Below are 21,824 nucleotides of genomic sequence, written 5' to 3'. Positions count from 1 at the left end.
GATTCAATTGGCCCTTTCAAACCCCTTCCCTTTGACTGGAAGGACTGATGAAAAACTACCTGTGCTCCAGAGTCCCTTACTGCCGCTCCCAGGGCTCTGTAATCCTTCTTGATACAGCTCAGACTGCTCCCGGCTGTATCACTGGTGCCCATGTGAAACAACAGCAGAGGATAATAGTCAGTGGACTGTACGAGGCTCGGTAGTCTCTTGGTGACATCCCTGATACGAGTCCCTGGTAAGCAGCACGCCTCTCTAGAGAGTGTGTCAGGTCAGCAAATGGGTGTTTCCGTACCTCTCAGAAGAGAGTCGCCCACTACTATCACCTGTCGCCTTTTCTTAGTTGCGCTGGTTGTTATACGGGGAGCAGATTGGGCTGCCTTACTCAGCTCCAGCATCTCTCATGGTGTTACAGGTCTTTCCTCTTCAGTCTGCAGAGCGGTGAAGCGGTTCTGCAAGGGCACCTCAGGCTTCGAGGAAGTCTCTTCCTCCTGCTGGTCCTTGCTGTTGCAACCGTCCATTCTTTTGCTTTATTGGCCCCCCTCTCTTCTGTGTGTGCTGGTGGGGGAGTTTTTGGCTGTTTGGCCGTGGGCTGTGGGTCCACTGCAGACTGCCCTTGGAACCAGCTATCTAACTCCTTCTCAGCCTCCCTGATGTAACGCAGCCTTCTCACCACCTCCTGCAGCTCAGCCACCTGTTGCAGGAGGTCCTCCACCTGGGCACACCTTTTGCAGGCAGGTCTGCTGCCTGTCCCTGCCCCAGGAGAAAGGTCTAGGCTCTTCCTGCAGCCTGAGGACTGCACTGCAGCCTCTCCCTTCAGCAGCTCCATCTGGGTGGAGGCATTGGCCACCACTGGGGTAGATGATGCAGACCCCCCAGCCAGAGCTGCAACCTTTCCTCTCAGATGAGTGCCCACCATTCTGCCTTGAGGGTCACGTAGGATGAGTGCCCTTGACCTGTGCAGATGGTCACAGAATGGTGCCTGGTTTCTGGGTTATATGTACTTCAAGTCTCCCACTTGCCTTCAAAGAGGCGCCCTCCCTGCGCGCCCTTCCGTGCGAACTGCTGTGCAAACTGCCGCACCATGCCCTGTTTGCCTGTCCTGTTCGCAGCACTCCTGGTCTTTAGCGCTTGCTAGGGCTGCCTTTTGTGGGAGTTGCAAGGTATTTATAAGTGTCAGGGCACTGCAGTGCCGGTGGCTTTGTGGGGGGCAGGTGCCAAGGGTATCTTCAGGCTGGCAGGGCAGGGGTCTTGCCAGCCAGGGCCTGTCCTGCTGCCCCCAATGAGGGAGCAGGGCAGGCTGTGGGGGCAGCTGGGGGCAGCCCCCAGCCAAGGGCATCAGGCACCTCTGTGGGGATGGGGCTTGGCTGTGGCCAGGATGGGCTGTCAGCCCGTGAGTGGGGGTCAGGATCAGGACCACTGAGGGTAACCAGGGTCAGATACAGCCCCAGGATGGCAGGGCAGGGCCATGGGGACGGGGACAGGCTGAGGTCAGGCCAGGATGTGAGCCTAAGTGTTGGGCCTGGCTCAGCAGGACCCATGACAAGGCAGGGCAGGGCTGTGGCAGAGCTAGAGACGAACATCCTATGGTGTCACCAGGGTGGGTATTGATGGCCCTGGACTGACCTGAAATGAGGCTCCTGGGCCCATGGGCAGGGGTGGGGGAGGCCCCAGGGGAGGCTGGGCAGGGCCAATAAGGGTTGTTAGTACTCTCAGGGCCCTGACAATGGACTGGACCTTCACAGAAGAGGTGGGGGTTTCTCCCCACCTGTATATATGCAGGAAGAAGATGGAATGTGACTAAGCAAAAATAAATTGGAACAGGGTATGAAGGGTGGGTGGCCTTTCACTTCAAAGGAGCCAAAACAGACTAGAGAAACTAATCATGAGATTTCAACCAAACAGAAAAATTCCAGACAAAGAGAGCCCCTATGTGCCCCTGAGAAAAAGTTTGTGATAGATTTTCATAGCTGCTGTTGTGCTGGGACTTGGTCTCTGCAGTGCCTGTGCACCGCCTGAGTTACCTTAGCCAGCAGGATGCAGTTAGGAGCTTGTGTAGGCCCTTATTGTTGTGCCTTGTGTGGGTAAGCAGGGTTTGGCTGCATGGGGGCAGGGGACTCTAGCCTTGAGTACCCTCTGCATAGAGCAAAGCCCTTTGTAGTGGAATTTGGTCTGTCCCTTGGGATTTGACCTTCAGTGCTCTGTGCTTCATATGAGGTAATTTACAAATGTTTTCCATTAAATGTTTTAAAAATACTATGGGAAACAGAAGAACTGACTAGCTCACAAAAGTATGCATGATGTTTGTTGGGGGAATTCTATCCACATTGTACTTCATATGCTCAAAGCACAGAGCAATCAATCCCTAATAACTAATCCCCACAGAATCCTGTGGAAAAGACAAATAAGAGATGTTATCACAGTTTTGTATGAGAGGTAACTGAGAAAGAAAAATAAAGTGACTTGCCCAGAGCTGAGCAGGAAATCAAATGCAAAGATGGCTTCTTTGGCTCCTATTTCATGTTTTAATGCCATGCTGCTTTTTCTAATGTGGTCATGAAAATGTGAGAGACAATATGCCCCATAAAACTGAACTCCCAGGGATATTTTGCAGAATGACTCCCTGGTACTTATGACAGTACTCTTGTCTGGATCCCAGGTGCTTTACACCTTGTTTATAAAACAGCTGCAAAATGCTCCCGTGCTTTAGTTGTGATTTACCTCAGTTGGTGCAGGAATATATGACTGCATAAGTTACTAGACACCAGAGAATCTAGCCCTGAAACAATACAAGTCCCACATAGCATGAGTCAAGATGCATGACCCTGTCTGTATCAGAATGCTACGTGCCTAATCAGAATTTCATAATAAAATGAACAAGAATTCATTTAATTCAGAATTGCCTGGGTTTGGCTGGATAACTGTTGTGCATGTTTTCCTTGCCTGGCTCACCCATTTCAAGAGGCTTTGAAAATTTGGCACTAATTCAAATGTAAATGGTTCACAGTTATACAGTAGAAAATGGCAATGCAACACTGATGTACTGAAGTAGCCTACTTTATCCCTTGCCCTTTTTAATAATACTGCATTCAGAGGATTCATAGACCCAAACCTGAAATACTTTGCATAGTTCTCATTAGTCCTTCAGGGTATGATTTCCAGTATCATAGTATAGAAATGAACATAAACAGAACTGCAAATAGCTTCAGCTTTTGCTCCCCACTATTTACAGGTAAAATTATGAGCAAAAAAAGTCCCTCTTAAAAGTTTGTATTATGGAGACAGAACAGTGAAAGCTCTTAATGTTTGTTTTCTATATTGTTGCTATTGTAAAACTACTGTAAATAAAGGGTTGGTCAAAACTATCTTAGTGAAGACATTGCCAGAAAACTGTAAATCTTATAGCTTGAGATACTTGTTATAAACTGGGTTCTTCACTGATCAAGAGTCTAGGTGCTGCCTGCAGATGAATAAAACTGAAATCTCCTTCTCTGCTGTGGCAAAACTTGTATTCACAGTAGTGGATGGTCTGCATAGAACCTTGTCTCAGTGTCCAGGCTGTTTGTCCAAGTGGGGAATTCAGGTAGGATTTATTTTGCCTGGAGTAAGGATTGCTGCTCTTTTGCCTTTCACTATTATTTTAACCTTGCTGCATAGGAAGCTATAGACATAGGGATGCAATGCTGAGTTGAAGAATGTAAATGATAAAAGGCCAGGAAATTAAATTTGGTTTCTCATGAAAGCTCTGTAGACTAAATATGTATTTTGGCTTGAAAAAATCCTATCCTTCAGCATGTATGGTGTAGAGCCAGAATAGACTTTGTGAGTTGATTAGACAACCTGACTGGACCAACTGTAGCACTGGTGGCAGAGGTAGCTGTATTGGTTCATATACCAAAAAAATATGAAGCCTGCTGAGTGCTTTGCAGAAAGAAAGCGTGTTTCTGCATGCATGAAGATCAAAAAGCTGGTGCAGCTTGTTGCTTGTGTTGCCAGCTGAGATCTCCAAAACAGCTTTGAGAGTTAAAGAACATAAAGGCCCTCCCTCCCCTTGCCCGGTAGCAGCTCTGAGGTTGGAAGAGTTCCTGCCTCTGTGGTTTGTGAGCTATGCCTCTGAATTTTGCTTTTTCATATTCACAGTTACAATTTCATCTGTAGACTTATGGCACTGATTTTATTCAAAATATATAAAGAAATACACAATTAATTGCAAATTTAAATTAGAGTGCTAGAGGTGCATTTGCAATAAATGCACTTATTGCCCTTGTTTGTTTTATTTCATCTGCACACATTACAGTCATACAATTGAAACATCATGTATATTTCCAGATGCAATCATAAAAAATATTAAGTTTTTTTATTTTAATGGATGTATCTCTAAGTTCATACATGTACTATTTAATCCTTGTTACCTCATTTGAATAATTTTGACAGAAAATCATGGACTGTATATATCTGTGTTTCATTTTAAAATAATTATAAATAATTAAGCCATATTCATTCTTTTGATGCAATTGTCCTGGATTCACCCCTGCAGACCTATGAGTAACATTGTTTTGATAAATCAAATTTCTTCAGACCATCTCAGGCACTTCACTTAACTTTTTTAAAGTTTACTTGTATGACAATTTAGCATGTTAGACTGTAACCTCTATGCACACAACAGCATTTTTCATTATTTTTTTAGCCTAAGAAAACCAACTATTTCGCATTTGATATCAATAAACTAGCTAAAAGGTCATCTGCCAAGTTCTTCACAGATAGATAAACAAAAAGTCCCCAAGCTAATTTCTAAGTCAGTCCTATATTTGGCTGAATACAAGGCTAGAGAAGTTCATAGTAGATGGCAGTCTTCAATTTTTAATGGGAAGTCAGAAGCACATAAAAATAGCTTTATGGATGGAGTTCTTATTTAACTCTAGTTTTTCTAATAGAAATATATATTATGATGTAGATTCCTTCTCTATAAAGCTGAATAGGGAAGCAGCCTTTTTTTTCAAGTCTGTCAGCCACAACACATTTGTTAAAAATTATCTGTCACAAGGATCCCCCCAAATGTATCAGGTACAATAGAAATAATGTATAATTTTCAAATTGCTCATAATTCTGATAAGTGTTACTGTTGTTATGGTATTACAAAGCTGAAATAATAAAGACAACCCTTTCCCCTCCAAGGTTATGAAATTATAAAAGCACCCTTTTTTTCCTTTCCTAAGAATATGGAACCACACCTAATGATCTTGGAGACACCACGAATAATAGTAATCGAATCACTTCTGCAGATGTTTCCAACAAAGAGAATGAAGATAGTATCACTGTAAGTATATACATTGTTTCCTGATCTGTAATCTTGTCAGATTTTTTCGACTATACAACTAATGAAACTGCAAAGATTGTAATGGAACCCTAAGCTACCAGAACACCAGAGCTATTACTATGTGATGATCAAAATCAAGAGGAAAAAAATCAATGCACACCCCCTCTTCCCTCACCCCATTTTCTGAGAGTGGATCACTTTTCTTTCCAAGTAAAGTTGCTAATTTGTTTCATGCTTTTCTGAACAACTAACTGTAATTTGTTAGCCCAAGACTTTGCTTCTAATTTTAGCCAAGGAGAGCAACTCTTTTTTTACAAAATACAACATTCAAGGTAACTTAAAGACTGTTGCTTTAATTCCAGTCCCAAAGTCAGCTGCTCCTCACAAAGAGGACACGGTGTAATGAACTTTCAAATTCTAATTGTGTTTTTAATGTGTGATTTCATGTAGTTTTTTGATAAGATAATTTGTAGTGGATCTTAGTATAGGCAGCTGAATTGGTGAGTCTACTCCTTTGCTGCCTCACCTATCATGATGTTGGAAATTGAATGTTAGATGAACGTTAAATGTCATGAATTGTTGGAAACTGGTAGCAGGCGGCCAGTCTGGTTAGTAGCACTGCCTCCCTGCTGCAGGCATTGATGACTCTGCAAGGCAGCAGGCAGTGGAGAGTGTGTGCATTTGTGGTAGATTGTGAGTTGGGAAAGAATGGAAAAGGAGGCTATGAAGGCTAAGTATTGTCTCAATACATCTGAGAGTGATGAGGGAGGAATCTGTTTTGTGCAGGTGGGAGAAAGCCTACCCAGTGTCTCTCTCCAGCGCCAATGGTTGGGGAGTGAAAAGTAATAAGGGCAGTGAGAAGGGTTCCTAAAACTTCAATTTTCTTCTGTTTCCATCCATTAAGTGCAGTGGGGGCATAATTTTGACAGCCTCCAGTCCCTCACATTGACAATGGTTGCTTCATGGAGATATACTTTGATAAAAAATCAGGAAGATCCCAGACAGTCTTATTTTTTCTGATAACAGAATCACAGAATAGCTGAAACTGGAAGTCACCTCTGGACATCATCTAGTCCAACCCCCCACCTGCTCAAAGCAGAGTCAGCTACAGCAGGTTGTCCAGGACTGTATCCAGTCAGGTTTTGAATATCTCCAAGGATGGAGACTCCACAGCCTTTCTGGGCAACCTGTGCCAGTGTTCGAACACCCTCACAGTAAAAAAGAGTTTTCTTAGGTGCTTTTCTTATGTGTTTTCTTAAAACATGCCACTCTGCTGAAAGGGAAAGGGGTGATGTGCATTCCCTCCCACCTGCCTTGAATGTGTGGGATGTTGAGAAAGTGGTTCTCAGAGTTGTCTGAGTCTCTATTCTCTGCAGGATAGAAGAAACCTCAGCAAGCGACTTATTTCTGTACTCTTTGATCTGAGTGCAAATGTTTCCTATTTGAAATTAATCTCTACCTAAATCATAGAATCATAGAATGCTTTGGGTTGGAAGGGACCTTTAAAGATCATCTAGTTCCAACACCCCTGCCATGGGCAGAGACATCTTTCACTAAACCAGGTTGCTCAAAGCCCTGTCCAAACTGACCCTGAGCACCTCCAATGATGGGGCATTCGCAGCTTCTCTGGGCAACCTGTTCCAGTGTCTCACCACCCTCACCGTAAAAAAATTTCTTCCTTATGTCCAATCTAAATCTACCTTCTTTAAGTTTAAAACTGTTGCCCCTTGTCCTGTCACTACAGGCCTTGGTAAAAAGTCTCTCTCCATCTTTCTTATAAGCCCCCTTTAAGTATTGAAAGGCTGCAATAAGGTCTCCCCGGAGCCTTCTCTTCTCCAGGCTGAACAACCCCAACTCTCTCAGCCTTTCCTCATAGCAGAGGTGTTCCAGCCCTCTGACCATTTTTGTGGCCCTCCTCTGGACCCGCTCTAACAGGTCCATGTCTTTCTTGTACTGGGGACCCCAGAGCTGGACGCAATACTCCAGGTGGGGTCTCCCGAGAGCGCGGAGTAGAGGGGGAGAATCACCTCCCTCGACCTGCTGGCCACGCTTCTTTTGATGCAGCCCAGGATACGGTTGGCTTTCTGGACTGCGAGCACACGTTGCCGGCCCGTATCCAATTTTTCATCCACCAGTACCCCCAAGTCCTTCTCTGTAGGGCTGGTCTCAATCCATCCATTCCCCAGTCTGTATTGATATTGGGGATTGCCCCGACCCAGGTGCAGGACATCGCACTTGGCCTTGTTGAACCTCATGAGGTTGGGTTAATGGGTGAATCTGAATGTATACTGAATATTTCTGAAGATGGTTAATGAGAAAAAATCAGATCTATTTGTGTCCTCTTTTTTAGGTTTATATTATGGTGGGAAGTGCAGCACTGGTGTGCTTAGTAATAATGCTCATTATTCTGAAGTTTGGAAGACACTCTAAGTTTGGGATGAAAGGTACGCAAGGTCATTTTTTATATATCTCCTGTAATTGTTGTGGGTTGTACAAGCTTATACCATAGGTATCTGCACCAAGAACAGTCAAGATAACTAGATAAAGTGCCATCACATTTTGTGTTTCATTTATTCATCAGATAAGTAAGAGCAGAGACAGATGTAGATAGGAATATATAATTTTGGTTTGAACATTCTGCTTCTCTGTTTTTTCTTATCACAGATCCCTTTTCTTTCTCTTCAACTGCACAGCCCCATGGGACACTTCCTGGAATAAAATATCACTTGAGTCACTGTAGGGAAGTAGAAGATAAGAAATTTAAATTTATTCTGATAAGAGCTTGATTACAAATATTTGGCAACAATCTATGCTATATGCAAGAGATACTTCAGAGAATACTATAAATGCTGCCTTGAGGTGATAGATTGTATTGGGTCTGGCTGGAATGGAGTTAACTTTCCCTATAGCAGCCCTTATAGTGCTGTGTTTTGTATTTGTAGCTGGAAAGGTGTTGATAACACACCAAGGTTTTGGCTACTGCTGAGCAGTGCTCCACAGCATCAAGGCTGTCTCTCCAACACCCCTGCCCCCAAAGGCCAGTAGGCTGGGGGTGGGCAAGAGGATGGGAGGGGACATAGCCAGGACAGCTGACCCAAACTGTCCAAAGCAATATTCCATACCATATGATGTTGTCTTCAGTAATAAAAGCCAAGAGAAAGGAGAAGGAAGGATCAGCAGAGACGAAGTATTATGAACTGACTGCAACTCCCATTCCCCATCCCCTTGCACTGCTCGGGGGCTGGGGAAGGAGGGTGTAGAAGATTCATGAGTTAAGCTGAGCCTGGGAAGAAAGGGGGCTGGGGGGGAAGTTGTTTTTAGTTTTGTTTTTATTTCTCATTATCCTATTCAGTTATTAATTGGCAATAAATTAAATTAATCTTCCCCAAGTTGAGTTGATAGAGCAGCTTGATGGGCACCTGGCAGCCAGCCAAAGTTAACCCACCACAGTTTGTTCTGGAGCTCCAGGAATTCAAGGTAGGGACAGTAATTTGGAGAGGCAACAGGCAAAACATGGACTGGACATTGCCAGAGAGCAGAATAATTATGGGGAATTTTTGTTGTTGTAATTGTGGTGAAGGGACAAGGGGTGGAGTGTGTGTAAATTGTCCACTTTTGTTGGTGTTGCGATGATGTTCTTCTGATTTTGGTGTGGGAAATTCTTTTTGTTGATGTAAGTGAAGTTTGTGAAGATTGTGTGATAATGTATATTTTAATGATAATTTTTAAATATGTGTTTCACAGAAGCCATCCCTGCTGCCTCCTCCACTACCAAAACTTTGCCCTTTAAACCCAATACATATATTCAATGGCAAGAGGGGAATGTGCGTTTGCAGTGCATCCTGTCACACTGGTTCTTTCTCACGGATACATTTTCTTGAGCCTGTGTGTGTGTCTTGGGAAATGGCAGCTGGAAAGAGTGGCAAGTGCTCAAGTCCCTGTGGAAGGAGAACTGTCAGCTGTTTATTTATTTATTTATTTACAGCAAGATGGAGGTACAGGTAACACAGAAGTACCTGTAACAACTCCAGTATGGTATTATTGTACTGATCTCATCAGTCTGTGTTTAGAGATGTTGGTGGAATTGTATTTAAAAAACCCAACAGCCTCCCCCCCAACCCAAAAGAAAAAAGACCCCCACCTTGTTATCTTGTTGCAAGGCCCACAAGGTGCTTTTCTGTGTGCTAAAGGAGATGAGTTTTTGATCTTAAGATGCGTAGTTGAGGATCTGTGGAGAGAGTGGTGAGTTATTTTTGGTAGGTTCCTGTTAACCTTATGTCCTTCCTCTTACTCATGCTTATGATATAGTACCACAGAAGTTTTTTCCCCATAGTTGTATATTTTGATGATTCTGACTTGTTCTTGACAGTGCTCTTTTCAGAGATATCTACTGTATATTTGGTATTTGTATATTCTGTGTAGAAGAGAGTTCTTAGAACAGATGAGATTTGAACAGAGTAGAAATGTAGATAGTACAGATTAGCTCACTAGGATGGTAACCTCCTTTTCTCTCACCTTCTTCTGATATGACACAGCCTCTGGTCTTTGGGGTAGCATTAAAAGAGGACAGGCATTGTGAAATATCCTGAAAAACAACATGGAGCCTTTGGGATAGAGCTGGAGAGTTTTGGCCAAAGACTAGAAAAAACTGTCTAGAACTGGACAGCAGCTCAGTGGAAATTTTCTTTGTGGCTGAAGCTTTCTGAATTGCATTTAAAGACCTGAAGGAAATGAAGCTAAATGAGAGCAATGATAGGAACTGTCTGATATTTGGGCTTTAAAGCTGAACGCTTGTTAGGTTTTTCAAAATTTGTGTTACAGATTTCAAGACAGCATTGTTAGAAGAACTAGGAAGTAAACTCTATCCTGAGGGAGAATGAACAAAACTGTATTTTTCATGGTAACATAATAAGTTACCTTCTGGGTAGCTCCTTACATGGTGGTTGTTTTTCAGTATCTTCAATTAGAACTTCTCTCACAAAGATAATGGTCTTGCATTATCAGTAAGTTTGACTTCAGTAGTTTTCTGTTGCGGAATTGGCCATCTAGATCATATTTGAGTAAGGATGCAATTTTGGGGGAATAACTAGCTGAAATTATGAAAAGGCAGTAACTGCACATATGAAGTTTATTTTTTCCTGTTAATTTGACCAGTGATGGTTAGCAAAAGCAGTAAAATGACTTCCCTGTTCGGGTACACTCCTTCAAAAACTTATCACTGGCATGGTATGCGTGGTAATGGTGAAATGTCACTGAGAGCTACAAATAACCCCTGAATGTTTCATCAGAAAGGAATGATGTTCAGTTGTCCCTGAAATGAACCTCAAACTTCTCCAAAGTTTACAGTCATGCATGAGCTTTGCAGTTGCCCTCATACCTGTTGTGTATGGGCACCTGGGAAGGTGAGGCAGGCTGAGAGCAGATTCGCCTGCTGCCCCAAGCAGTAACCTGCTTCCATTCTCACCCGTCTCCTGGGTCTCCTCCTTCTGCCTGGTGGAGAGAGGGTAGGGGGTCCTTTGTCTCTTGTGCTGCAGCTGGCTGGTGCATCTGTCTCAGGGATGGTAGATAATGATTCCACCAGTCAGTCTCCTTCTCTGACTCCCTGATACTCCTCAGCCTGGACACCTCCTCTCAAAGCTCCATCACCAGGCTGAGCAGCTCCTTTACTTGGGCACATCTCCCACAGGTGAGCTCACTGCTGCCATCACATACTGACCTGAAACTCGGGCACTCCCTGCAACCTGGGACCTGGACGGCTGCATGTACCCTTGAAGGCTCTGTTTCGGTGGCTGCATCAGTTCTTGCAGCTGGAGGGGCTGCGAGGGACCTGAGAGCACAGCTTTTTGCCGGGTGGATATCATGGCTCCTGCTGTTCTTAGCTCCTTGTAAGTGGGTTGCAGCCTCCGTTTGAAGTGGCAGGGCCCTGCCTGCGCGAACTGCCGCGCAAACTGACGTGCCGCGCTCCCTAGGGGCCCTTTAAATCTCCCGCGGTTGCTCCTGGCAACGCCTCCGCCGCGTCACCCCCGTTCGCGAGAGCTGCCGGCTCCCGGCTGGTCTCTCGGCACGTCCGCGAGTTTCCCTGGCTCCGGGAACCCCCCTTTCCTCCTCAACACGCGCTCAGCCGCGGAACTTACCGTTGCCGCCGCTGTGCTCCTCGCCGACATCCCCCCACCCTTCCTCAAACAATAGTTTAGAAAAAAACAAAGTAGCCACTTGATAACTGGAGCAGTAAAACTGACACTCAATGGTATTTTTCATGTTACTGTGTACTAAGAAGGGAAAATTTTCCTTCCATGCTTAAAGAGCTTGAGCATGGTTGGAGTTCAGAACTGAAAGTAACTAGTCTCCTCAGAAAGAGATGTGGAGCAGGTAGTTGTAGTCTGAACTATGCTGTATCAGAGCTGGCCATACCTGGAAGCACTTGCACTGCAGCTGAACAGCTGCAGAGACTGCCACAGAGCTCACATACCCCCATTGTCTTCTTTCCATGACTACCTGAGCAGAAGAGAGTCCAATTTACACAATAGGGAGCGCCTGGTGCTCTGGGGGCTTCCAGTACATTTGCTGTACATTTGCATCTATCTCTTATTGAGATGTGTTGAAGAGTTGTGTAAAAATAATTTACCCTTTCTTTTGGCTTCTCTCTTCATTTTGTATATCTAAGATGAGGGGACAGCTTGGGATATGTTCATTTCACACCTTTTGAAATTACAGTAATATAGTGCTTTTGCAGATAAAGAAGACAAGCAAATCAGTTCACCAGTTCACCACCAGTAACAAAACTAAAACATTTTGTTTGTGATATCCTGGATTCTGGTTGAAGTTGGGTTATACCATATATGGCAATTCTTGTCCAATTTTTGCAAAACCACCCATTAGTAGGCTTTTATCAAGAGCTTCCTTTAATGCATCTGAAAATGCCTTTGTTTTCATAGTATATACATTCTCATAGCATTACACTCCTTGGATCTGGATGTTTGGAAAAGAACATAAAAAAAATAGATTTTTTTTTTTTTTGCAAGTTCTATGGTACTTCTTTTTTCTGAATGAACAAGAAATGCTGTAAAGCTGTTGTTGTAGCAGTGCTGTTGCTGCTTAGGAAGAAATCAGGAAGTACAAAAATTCACAGGAATTAAGAATAAATGAAGATCAAAGGTAGCCAAGCTGTTTGAATGTCTTATAAAAAGAACACTTCAGATTTTGTTTCAATTCTGGTCAAAAATTCAAATAAGATTGTTTTATTTGAATGAATGGCCCCTCTTTTTCATACACACTGATGCACGTTTATCATCTCCCTACAACCTGGGGAGCAGCTTTGTCCTCCTCCTTCCATCAGTCCCTTTCCTTCTTGCCCGCTCTGAAAATTAGCTGTATAGTAATACAGAGCTGGCACCTCTGAGAACTCAGAATTGAAACTTTTCCTTCAGATTGTTTTTGTATTTTAAATGCGTCATCCTCATGGAGTACCAGGAGGGAAGAAGATAGCCACGGTTGCGGCACTTAGCGCAGCTGGGCCCAATATTTGCATTGCCATAACTTTTCATGGTCCAAGATCACAGATCTTTTACTTGTTCCATGCTTCAGTTTCCCCATCATTGGAAAAGAAATAATAGCATTTTGCTTTCTGTTAATTGCTTAACCTTATAATACTGCTACAACTGTGAGGTGTTCAGATGCTGTGGTGTGCAGTGTAAACCATACTTAATGGTACAGCTGGTTGCAAATTTGGAAATCGGATAGACTGTATATAAATGCCTGCAGAATGTATATGGAAACTTCTGCAACTAGAGGAGTTCATTCATAACAGTAATGAGGAATGCCTATGTTCATGGATCCAACACTTGTTCCCAGATTTGACAGGGCCAGCCGCAATACAGAGACATACCCTATATGGCCTTTTAAAGGAGGAGAAATTTTAACTTTGGTTCCGGTCAGAAGACACTGTCAGTAATTGAACTTTGGAGAGAAATATTCTTAAAATCAGTAAATCGATTTACTAGAGCCCTCTTTCACCTGGGAGTGCTCAGACACATGAGCCGATGGCTGTGGCTGAAAGCTGTGATACACAAGGCCTTCCAAGAAAGTGTTGTGGCCTAGTCCATCTATGTTTGTGTCCTTTCAAAAAGTTACATTTCTGTGATTTGTAGCAATAGGCAGCAGCAGGAATGCCTCCCACAGAAATATTTCCTTTTCCACACTGTCTGAACCAAAATATCTAGGCTTCCTTCAATATATTTGGAGAGGGTCATTGTAATGTTCTCTTAAAGTTTTCTTCTACAATGTCTAGACCTCCTGTAGTGGTTTAACCCCAGCCAGCAACTAAGCACCACACAGCCACTTGCTCACTCCCCCCCGGTGGGATGGGGAAGAGAATCGGAAGAGTAAAAGTGAGAAAACTCGTGGGTTGAGATAAAGACAGGTTAATAGGTAAAGCAAAAGCTGCGCACACAAGCAAAGCAAAGCAAGGAATTCATTCACCACTTCCCATCGGTAGGCAGGTGTTCAGCCATCCTCAGGAAAGCAGGGCTCCATCACATGTAATGGTTACTTGGGAAGACAAATGCCATCACTCCGAACGTCCCCCCCCCTTCCTTCTTCTTCCCCCAGCTTATATACTGAGCATGACGTCATATGGTATGGAATAGCCCTTTGGCCAGTCTGGGTCAGCTGTCCTGGCTATGCTCCCTCCCAGTTTCTTGTGCACCTGGCAGAGCACAAGAAGCTGAAAAGTCCTTGACTAGTGTAAACTCTGCTCAGCAAGAACCAAAACATCAGTGTGTTATCAACATTATTCTCATCCTAAATCCAAAACACAGCACTATACCAGCTACTAAGAAGAAAATTAACTCTATCCCAGCTGAAACCAGGACACCTCCACTGTTATCCATCCTTTTCCCATGACATGTGGAGATATATTCTAAAAGCAGCCCATGTTTTAAAAGTCTTCAGCTGGCTGTGATCCAGTTGTTCATGTGTTGAACATCTCTTGCACTGTAGCTACTAGAGGGTCAAATTAAAACATGTAGTCAATTTCTGTGTTTTCAGCTACCATCAACTAAATATTTCTGTCCAGTGCCATCATCTTGGGGGCTTCCCATGAGCTCTCACAGCTTTAATTCACTTTGGAGAGCAGTAGATAGTCTCTCCTGCTACATTTCCCTCTTTCCATGCTTCTGAGTGCCAGCTTGTCAGCTAGGCAGGTGATGTAACTACTTCTCACGGTGTCTGAAGCTTGTGCATTGCAGCTCCTGTTGCACTGATTTTTCCCTGCGTGTTTTGGGCAAACATTAATACAGGCTATTCTGCTGCCATCAGAAGTATTCATGCAACCTGCCATGGGTACAGTACACCCCAAGGGTCCTTTCAGTGCAGTCAGAGAGCAGGTTGTGAGCCAGGTGAACAGCACAGGGTCTATTCCCTGCCCGCTTCCCAGGAGCTGTGAGTTTGAGTGGTACAGCTATTAAGCGCTGGCTCATGAAGTCTTTGGGCTGCACAGCTGTCGTGGTTTAACCCCAGACAGCAACTAAGCACCACACAGCCGCTCGCTCACTCCCCCCTGGTGGGATGGGGCAGAGAATCGGAAGAGTAAAAGTGAGAAAACTCATGGGTTGAGATAAAGACAGTTTAATGGGTAAAGCAAAAGCCGTGCACGCAAGCAAAGCAAAGCAAGGAATTCATTCACTACTTCCCATCAGCAGGCAGGTGTTCAGCCATCCTCAGGAAAGCAGGGCTCCGTCACGCATAACGGTTACTTGGGAAGACAAACGCCATCACGCCCAATGTCCCCCCCTTCCTTCTTCTTCCCCCAGCTTATATACTGAGCATGATGTCATATGGTATGGAATAGCCCTTTGGCCAGTCTGGGTCAGCTGTCCTGGCTGTGCTCCCTCCCAGCTTCTTGTGCACCTGGCAGAGCACAAGAAGCTGAAAAGTCCTTGACTAGTGTAAACTCTGCTCAGCAAGAACCAAAACATCAGTGTGTTATCAACATTATTCTCATCCTAAATCCAAAACACAGCGCTCTACCAGCTACTAAGAAGAAAACTAACTCTATCCCAGCTGAAACCAGGACAACAGCTCAGAGGGGTATTCTGGATAAATGTCACTATGTGCTTGCTCTGTACTTACATGATTCCTCAGGCACATACTTTTGGCCACTGTCAGAGGCAGGGCACTGGATGGTCATTTGGTTGAACCAGCATGGCTGTTCTTGTGTTCTTAGATATGCCTGTTGCACACAGGAAGGTTGGCAAAGGAGAGAAACTTTCCTTCTCTTTGTCTCTTAAGCCTTCTGTTGCTCTTGTGAAGAACAGTACACCTGGCTTTATTTTAGCAAAGCAGTAGTTTGGAATTTCTTGCACTCGATTTAGGGTAAAATCCTCCCTTAATTCACCAGATAATCTAGCATGAGTGCAGGGGAATTGGAGGAAACATTTTTCCTTTCACTCCTCAGAAAAGCAGCCTATACATTTGTCTCACACATGATACATGCTACAGGACATGTAGCCTGCACAAGAGGAGCCTGATCACAAATCTACAGAGGAACTGAGGAGTATTTATACTTTCAAGGTGTTGGACCATAGTGTCCTGAGGCCATTGAAAGACCTGCAATAGTTTGAATCCCTGATTTTCCTTTGGTATGTTAGGACAGTTCCTGAGCTCAGGTCAGAGTGTGTGATCCTGTAGGACCTACAGGGACTGGAAGCATCTGTCCAGTTGTACAGTTCAGGCCCAAAGATGCCATATTTGAATTGTGGGCAGTCACTGTTCCTGAGAGAAGGACGAGGCTGCCCCATTCTGCCTTCCCACCCCTTTCCTCTGTGGCAGCAATCCAGAGCACGCTGGTGTTGCCCACGGCAGCTCTGGGCTGACAGTCTTACCCTCATGGTGCCAAAAGGAAGAGGAATTCTTCCATGTGTTTACAGTCTTTTATACAATTGGCTGTGACCCATCTGTGTACTTTGAAAAATGTTTATGCCATGATATACATTCATTATTAATCACAATGACATTGCATAGCATTTAAGAGCTTAGATACCACAATAATGGCAACTTTTGCAAACCTTGATTTACTCCCAGAAGCCAGGATGCCACTTTTGCTAATTACAAGCTATGCTTCCACAAACAGATGCTCTTGATTGCATAAAGCAAAGCATTGTTCTCACTGGCTGCTATGTGTACAAAAATTATATTTGTATGCATTATTGCATACACCAGCTGGCCTTGGACCAGTGATCTCTTTGCCACTGAGCTCCCATAGTTTGTGCACACAAAATTCATGCCTGTCTTTTATTACTTGTCTTGTAACTACAAGGCATAGAGCATCTGAGAGTTTCCCAGTGTCTCTTCCAACTGCTTCTAATCCCTAAGTTTACTTAAATTTTAATTAGGTGCTTTAAAGTTAGATACCCCATTTTTTTCCAACTCATTCCATTCCATTTGATTACTGATAACCTTTCATCTCTGTTACAATCCTGAAAGTGCATCCAGGGCAGTGAGCAGTGTTATGGAAATGCTTCTTTTTAAATAGTAGGTCTTTTTATAGATTTTAGTCTGTCTTCAGCAGTAAGTAGTACAGGTGAATGGAGATTCCTTGTATTAGCATCACCTCAACTCTCAGTTTGCAAGAAAAATTACATTTTCTTTTCTTCTTTCTGTGACTGACTATAAGGAATTCAAGGATCAATTCGGAAAGAAGAATAGTGTGTGGCAGTTTAGATTGGAAAAATAGCTCTAAATCACAAGTCATGCAAAACTCTTAGCATGGAAGGTGAATGATATGTTACATAAGTGTAATAGGAAATGTAGTCATGGGTAAGTATACACTGAGTAAGGTCCTGGATCAAGACCAGGAAGATTGTAGCCAGAGGGATGGTAGTCCAAGAATAAGACCAGATGAACCTCTTGCAGTTCATTCAGTGAGCTTAATGAGAAATACAGGCAATAGTTTGAGAGACAGATGAGTTTTTTTTTTTAAAAAAAAGGCAAGATCAAAGCCTACCTTCATTTTGGGGAAAATTTGGGATTAGTGAGAGCTCATGGAGAGGATCAAGTGAGGGGGTGAAAACAGAGGTAAGGGAAACTAGGAGGGGAGATCTTTGGGGCAAGTGAGAAGACTAGATGAGGTGAGCAGGTAGGAAACTTCTTAAACTTTGATAGAGGAAAAAAGGAGAAGATTGTAGCATAGTTAAGGAGAAAACTGTCATACAGCTAAAGGAAAGCAAGCCAAAGAAGGCAAAAATCACACCCTTTTCCAATTTCCCACTGGAAGTATCAATTATATTCTGAGTAGAAAGAGAAGAGGAGGAGGGGATTAAGATGGGAACTAAAAGTTGTGGAAAAGTTGCTAGGACTGAAGATGCAGTATTTAATTAAGGTGGGGAAGACAGAACTAATTTCTGTCAGTTGGAAAGATGGCAGAAACAGGCGTAGTGTTAGTTCTTGTCCACCTGTGATGATGGAGGTGATCCCAACCTGGCCTTACAAGGGCACCCCCTAACATGATGGAGAAGGGCAAAAGAGAATGAAAAAAGGAGAGAATTGCCAACATTTTCCAATGAAATGAAGGGAAACAACAGTGGGGAGGAAGATCAAGAGCAGTAGAGGATATCAGCTCTGATGAACTCTTAAGTCAGAGAAAGGCCAGATGATGTGTCCCAGCATAACAGTATAAGAGTTTGTTCCGGCTCAGGCTAGTATTAGGATTGCATCCTTTACAGGTATCTTGCAAAGGTTGTCAGACCTAGGCCAGTCACTAGAACTGTCTAACTGGTGTCAGGAGTTGCTTTGAGCTGTTGCTCAAGATCGGGAGGCTGGCTTTTTTCTCCTCTCTAACTGCTGCCAATCAAGCTCTTGCAGTCAGTGGCATTATATGGCTATGAAGTTGGTTTGTTAGTGTGAAATGTGATGCAAGACAGTATGTATGTTTCAAAATAATATCAGATGTTATCATGGGACCAGGGGAAGATCTGTTGTGACGAATTTCCTGCTCTTTAGCTAGTAAGTGTCTTGCTCTCACCTATCTTTTGCTGTTCCCCTCAGTGTGTCCGTGTAGTCATGAGTTCCTGCATGCCTGTGGTCAGTTGACCACCACCACCCCCAAAAAAAAAAAAAAAAAAATATGAAACTGCAGCTTGGATTCAGACCAGTGGCACTGAAAATCAGACAGGCAGTGCCAGGAACTGAGTTTCTTGTGCTATAGCCACTGCAGGAACAAAAGGCAGGGAGATGATAAAGTTTATTCTGCAAAGCTCTGTAAACAGTGCAGTGATAGTCTGGCTCATAGCCAGGACAGCTCTGTTGGCAAAGGTTTACTTAATCTAACCTGTGCTATTCACATCTGGTTACAAGACTCAATGTAAACATATCTAAGAATACAGTAACAAATGTGGGTAGCAGACAGCCTTTCTCATAATAGTGAAACACGGATGTCTCAAGGACACTGACTTTCTGTGTGTGCAATATGTACAATTAAAATCATGACTGAAGCAAAAAATGAGGGCTCTCCCACCCACCATATGCAAATAATTGTATATGTAGAAACAGCTGATTACAACTGTGAATCAGCTTCGTTAAATCAGAAATTACAAATGTTAGATGTGCCAACCAGGAAGGAGGCACTGCTGGACCTGCTATTCACAAACCAAGAAAACCTGCTTTGTAATATCTCAGTAAGTAACAACCTTGGCTGCAGAGTGGAGTTCGGGATCCGGCTGAGCATGCTGAAGGTTAGCACCAAGACAAGGGTTCTAGATTTTAGAAAGAGCAAACTTCAGCTCGCTCAGAGCTCAGTTGGGAGGGATACCATGGGAAGCTTCCATGGAGGATAAAGGAGCCAGCGAGTGCTGGGAGTTCTTCAAGAATGCTCTCTTGGAAGCACAAAACCAGTTTATCCCCTATAAAAGAAAGGGAAGTAAGCGGAGCAAGAGGCCCCCTTGGCTCAACCACGAGCTCCTGGGTCTGCTTAAAACCAAGAGAGATGCATACCAGAGATGGAGAAGTGGAAGATTATCCACTGAGAACTACAAGGGCATTGCCAGAGTGTGCAGAGATGCAGTTAGAAAAGCAAAAGCTCAGCTTGAATTGGAACTGGCCAGAGATGTCAAAAAAAACCAAGAAAGGGTTCTTCAGGTATGTAAGCTGCAAGCGGAAACAGAAGGAAAACATAGGCCCACTGTTAAACAGTAGAGGTGAATCAGTCACCAACAATGCTGAAAAGGCAGAGGTTCTCAACACTTTCTTCACCTCTGTCTTTACCAACACTGTTGGATCCCAGGCGTTGGGAACGAAAATCCAGGAGGATCCAAACATAGACCCACCATCAGTGAAGAAGGGATTAGTATGTGAATTATTACAGGAGCTTGACCCCTACAAATCAATGGGCCCTGACACCATCCACCCGAGGATGTTGAGAGAGCTGGCTGATGTCATTGCAGGGCCACTCTCTATAATCTTTGAGAAGTCATGGAGATCGGGGGATGCCCCAGAGGACTGGAGGAAGGCGAATGTTACCCCTATCTACAAGAAGGGCTCAAGGGAGGATCTGGGTAATTATAGGCCCCTCAGTCTTACTTCAGTCCCCGGGAAAGTCATGGAACGGATCCTCCTGGGGGCCCTCATGAGTCAAATGAAGCACGTGATTGGGAAAAGCCAACACGGCTTCACCAAGGGCAGATCGTGCCTGACAAATCTGGTGGCCTTCTATGATAAAGTGACCTGCTCGGTTGACGTGGGGCGAGTGGTCAACGTTGTCTACCTGGACTTCTCCAAGGCTTTCAATATGGTTCCCCATGGCCTCCTCCTGGAGAAATTGATGCATTATGGCCTAGACAAGTGGTCTGTGCAGTGGGTGAGGAACTGGCTGGTGGGCCGCACCTAAAGGGTGGTGGTAAATAGCTCCTTTTCAAACTGGCAACCCGTCACAAGTGGGGTCCCCCAGGGATCAATATTGGGCCCAACGCTATTCAATACCTTCATAAGTGATCTGGATAATGGGATCAAGTGTAGCCTGATGAAGCTTGCAGATGATGACACCAAATTGAGTGGGGAAGTAGACACTCTGGAAGGGAGAGCCACCCTGCAGGAAGATCTGGATAGGCTGGAAGAGGGGGCTAACATGAACCTTATGAAGTTTAACAAGGACAAGTGTAAGGTCTTGCACCTGGGAAAACATAATCCAGGAGTGCAGCTCAGACTGGGATCCACCTGGCTGGAGAGCAGCTCCGTGGAAAGGGACCTGGGGGTCCTGGTGGACAGGAAGCTCAATATGAGTGAACAGTGTGCTGCTGCCACCAAGAAGGCCAATAGGATGCTGGGTTGCATCAACAAGGGCATCACCAGCAGAGATAAAGAAGTCGTTATCCCACTCTACTTGGTGCTTGTCAGGCCACACCTGGAATACTGTGTACAGTTCTGGTCCCCGCTATACAAAAAAGATGTGGACAGGCTGGAGGGGGTCCAGAGAAGGGCCACCAAGATGATCAAGGGTCTGGGAAGCCTGCCGTATGAGGATAGGCTGAGAGAGCTGGGTTTGTTCAGCCTTGAGAAAAGGAGGCTTAGAGGTGACCTCATCACCATGTACCAGTACTTAAAGGGGAGCTACAAAGAAGATGGAGACTCCCTTTTTACAAGGAGTCACATGGTGAGGACAAGGGGTAACAGGTACAAGTTACTCCCAGGGAGATTCCGATTGGACACGAGGTAAATTTTTCACAATGAGAACAGTCAATCATTGGAGTAATCTCCCCAGGGAAGTGGCTGACTCTGCTACGCTGAACACGTTTAAGACTCAGCTGGACGTGGTGCTGGGCCATTTTTTCTAGACTGTGCTAGAAAGGTTGGACCAGATGATCCCTGAGGTCCCTTCCAACCTGGTATTCTATGATTCTATGAGAAGAATGGCAAGCTGTGTTGTGGTGCTGTGTACTGCAGGGTTCAGACAGCAGTGAGAGCAAACTTATTTCCCCTAATCTGGCAGCAGCATCATATGGCTTTTTCAGCACTGGAAATGCCACTGATGGGAACAGGAGCTCCAGGTCAGTGCAGAACAAGCACTGTGATCAACTCCACAGATGTGATATTTGTAGCATGCATGGAAGAGGATAGTTTTGCCCCTGGTCTGTAAATTTAGGTACCATACTGCTACTCCATCTGTATTAGACTTATGTATAGGGTTATAGGCAGCTAATTTTTAAAAAATCATTACGGGTCCTCTCTAACTTTAGGTGGCTCTAGTAGTTATAGCCAAGATTGTAAACTGTTTTTACAGAGGAGTGCCCCACTGCATTTTATTCCTCCTTGATTTCATATAGAATCTATACAAGAGCCATGGGACTGAACAAAACTACGTAACCAGAAGCGGTATCTTTGAAATGTAAAGGGAACAAGATATTTTAATAATGGTCTTTTGATTTTGGAATCTTCTTTTTCTGTTTTTGTCAGAAACAATTAATTCTCAGTTTTTATAGACCAGTGGATACTGCATTTAGACACTGTCCAGTTCATGATACTG

General features: G+C 44.1%; 1 protein-coding gene across 7 annotated transcripts in view; it reads left to right on the top strand.

Moving 5' to 3' along the window:
• Positions 1 to 21,824, top strand: part of LOC104013813 (BDNF/NT-3 growth factors receptor-like) — a 219,604-nt gene that overhangs the window by 72,939 nt on the left and 124,841 nt on the right. For all 7 annotated transcript variants that reach the window (XM_087770661.1, XM_087770660.1, XM_087770663.1 and 4 more), the window contains 2 exons: positions 5,214 to 5,314; positions 7,665 to 7,758. In XM_087770661.1, coding sequence (XP_087626787.1) covers positions 5,214 to 5,314; positions 7,665 to 7,758 — 195 coding nt within the window. The remainder of the gene's footprint in view (positions 1 to 5,213; positions 5,315 to 7,664; positions 7,759 to 21,824) is intronic.

The sequence above is a fragment of the Nipponia nippon genome, unplaced genomic scaffold, assembly GCF_047370975.1.
Source record: "Nipponia nippon isolate SJK-2023a ecotype South Korea unplaced genomic scaffold, ASM4737097v1 scaffold_33, whole genome shotgun sequence".
NCBI classification, from domain to species: domain Eukaryota; kingdom Metazoa; phylum Chordata; class Aves; order Pelecaniformes; family Threskiornithidae; genus Nipponia; species Nipponia nippon.
Note: the sequence above shows the minus strand (reverse complement) of the source record. Positions and strands in the feature narration are given on the sequence as shown.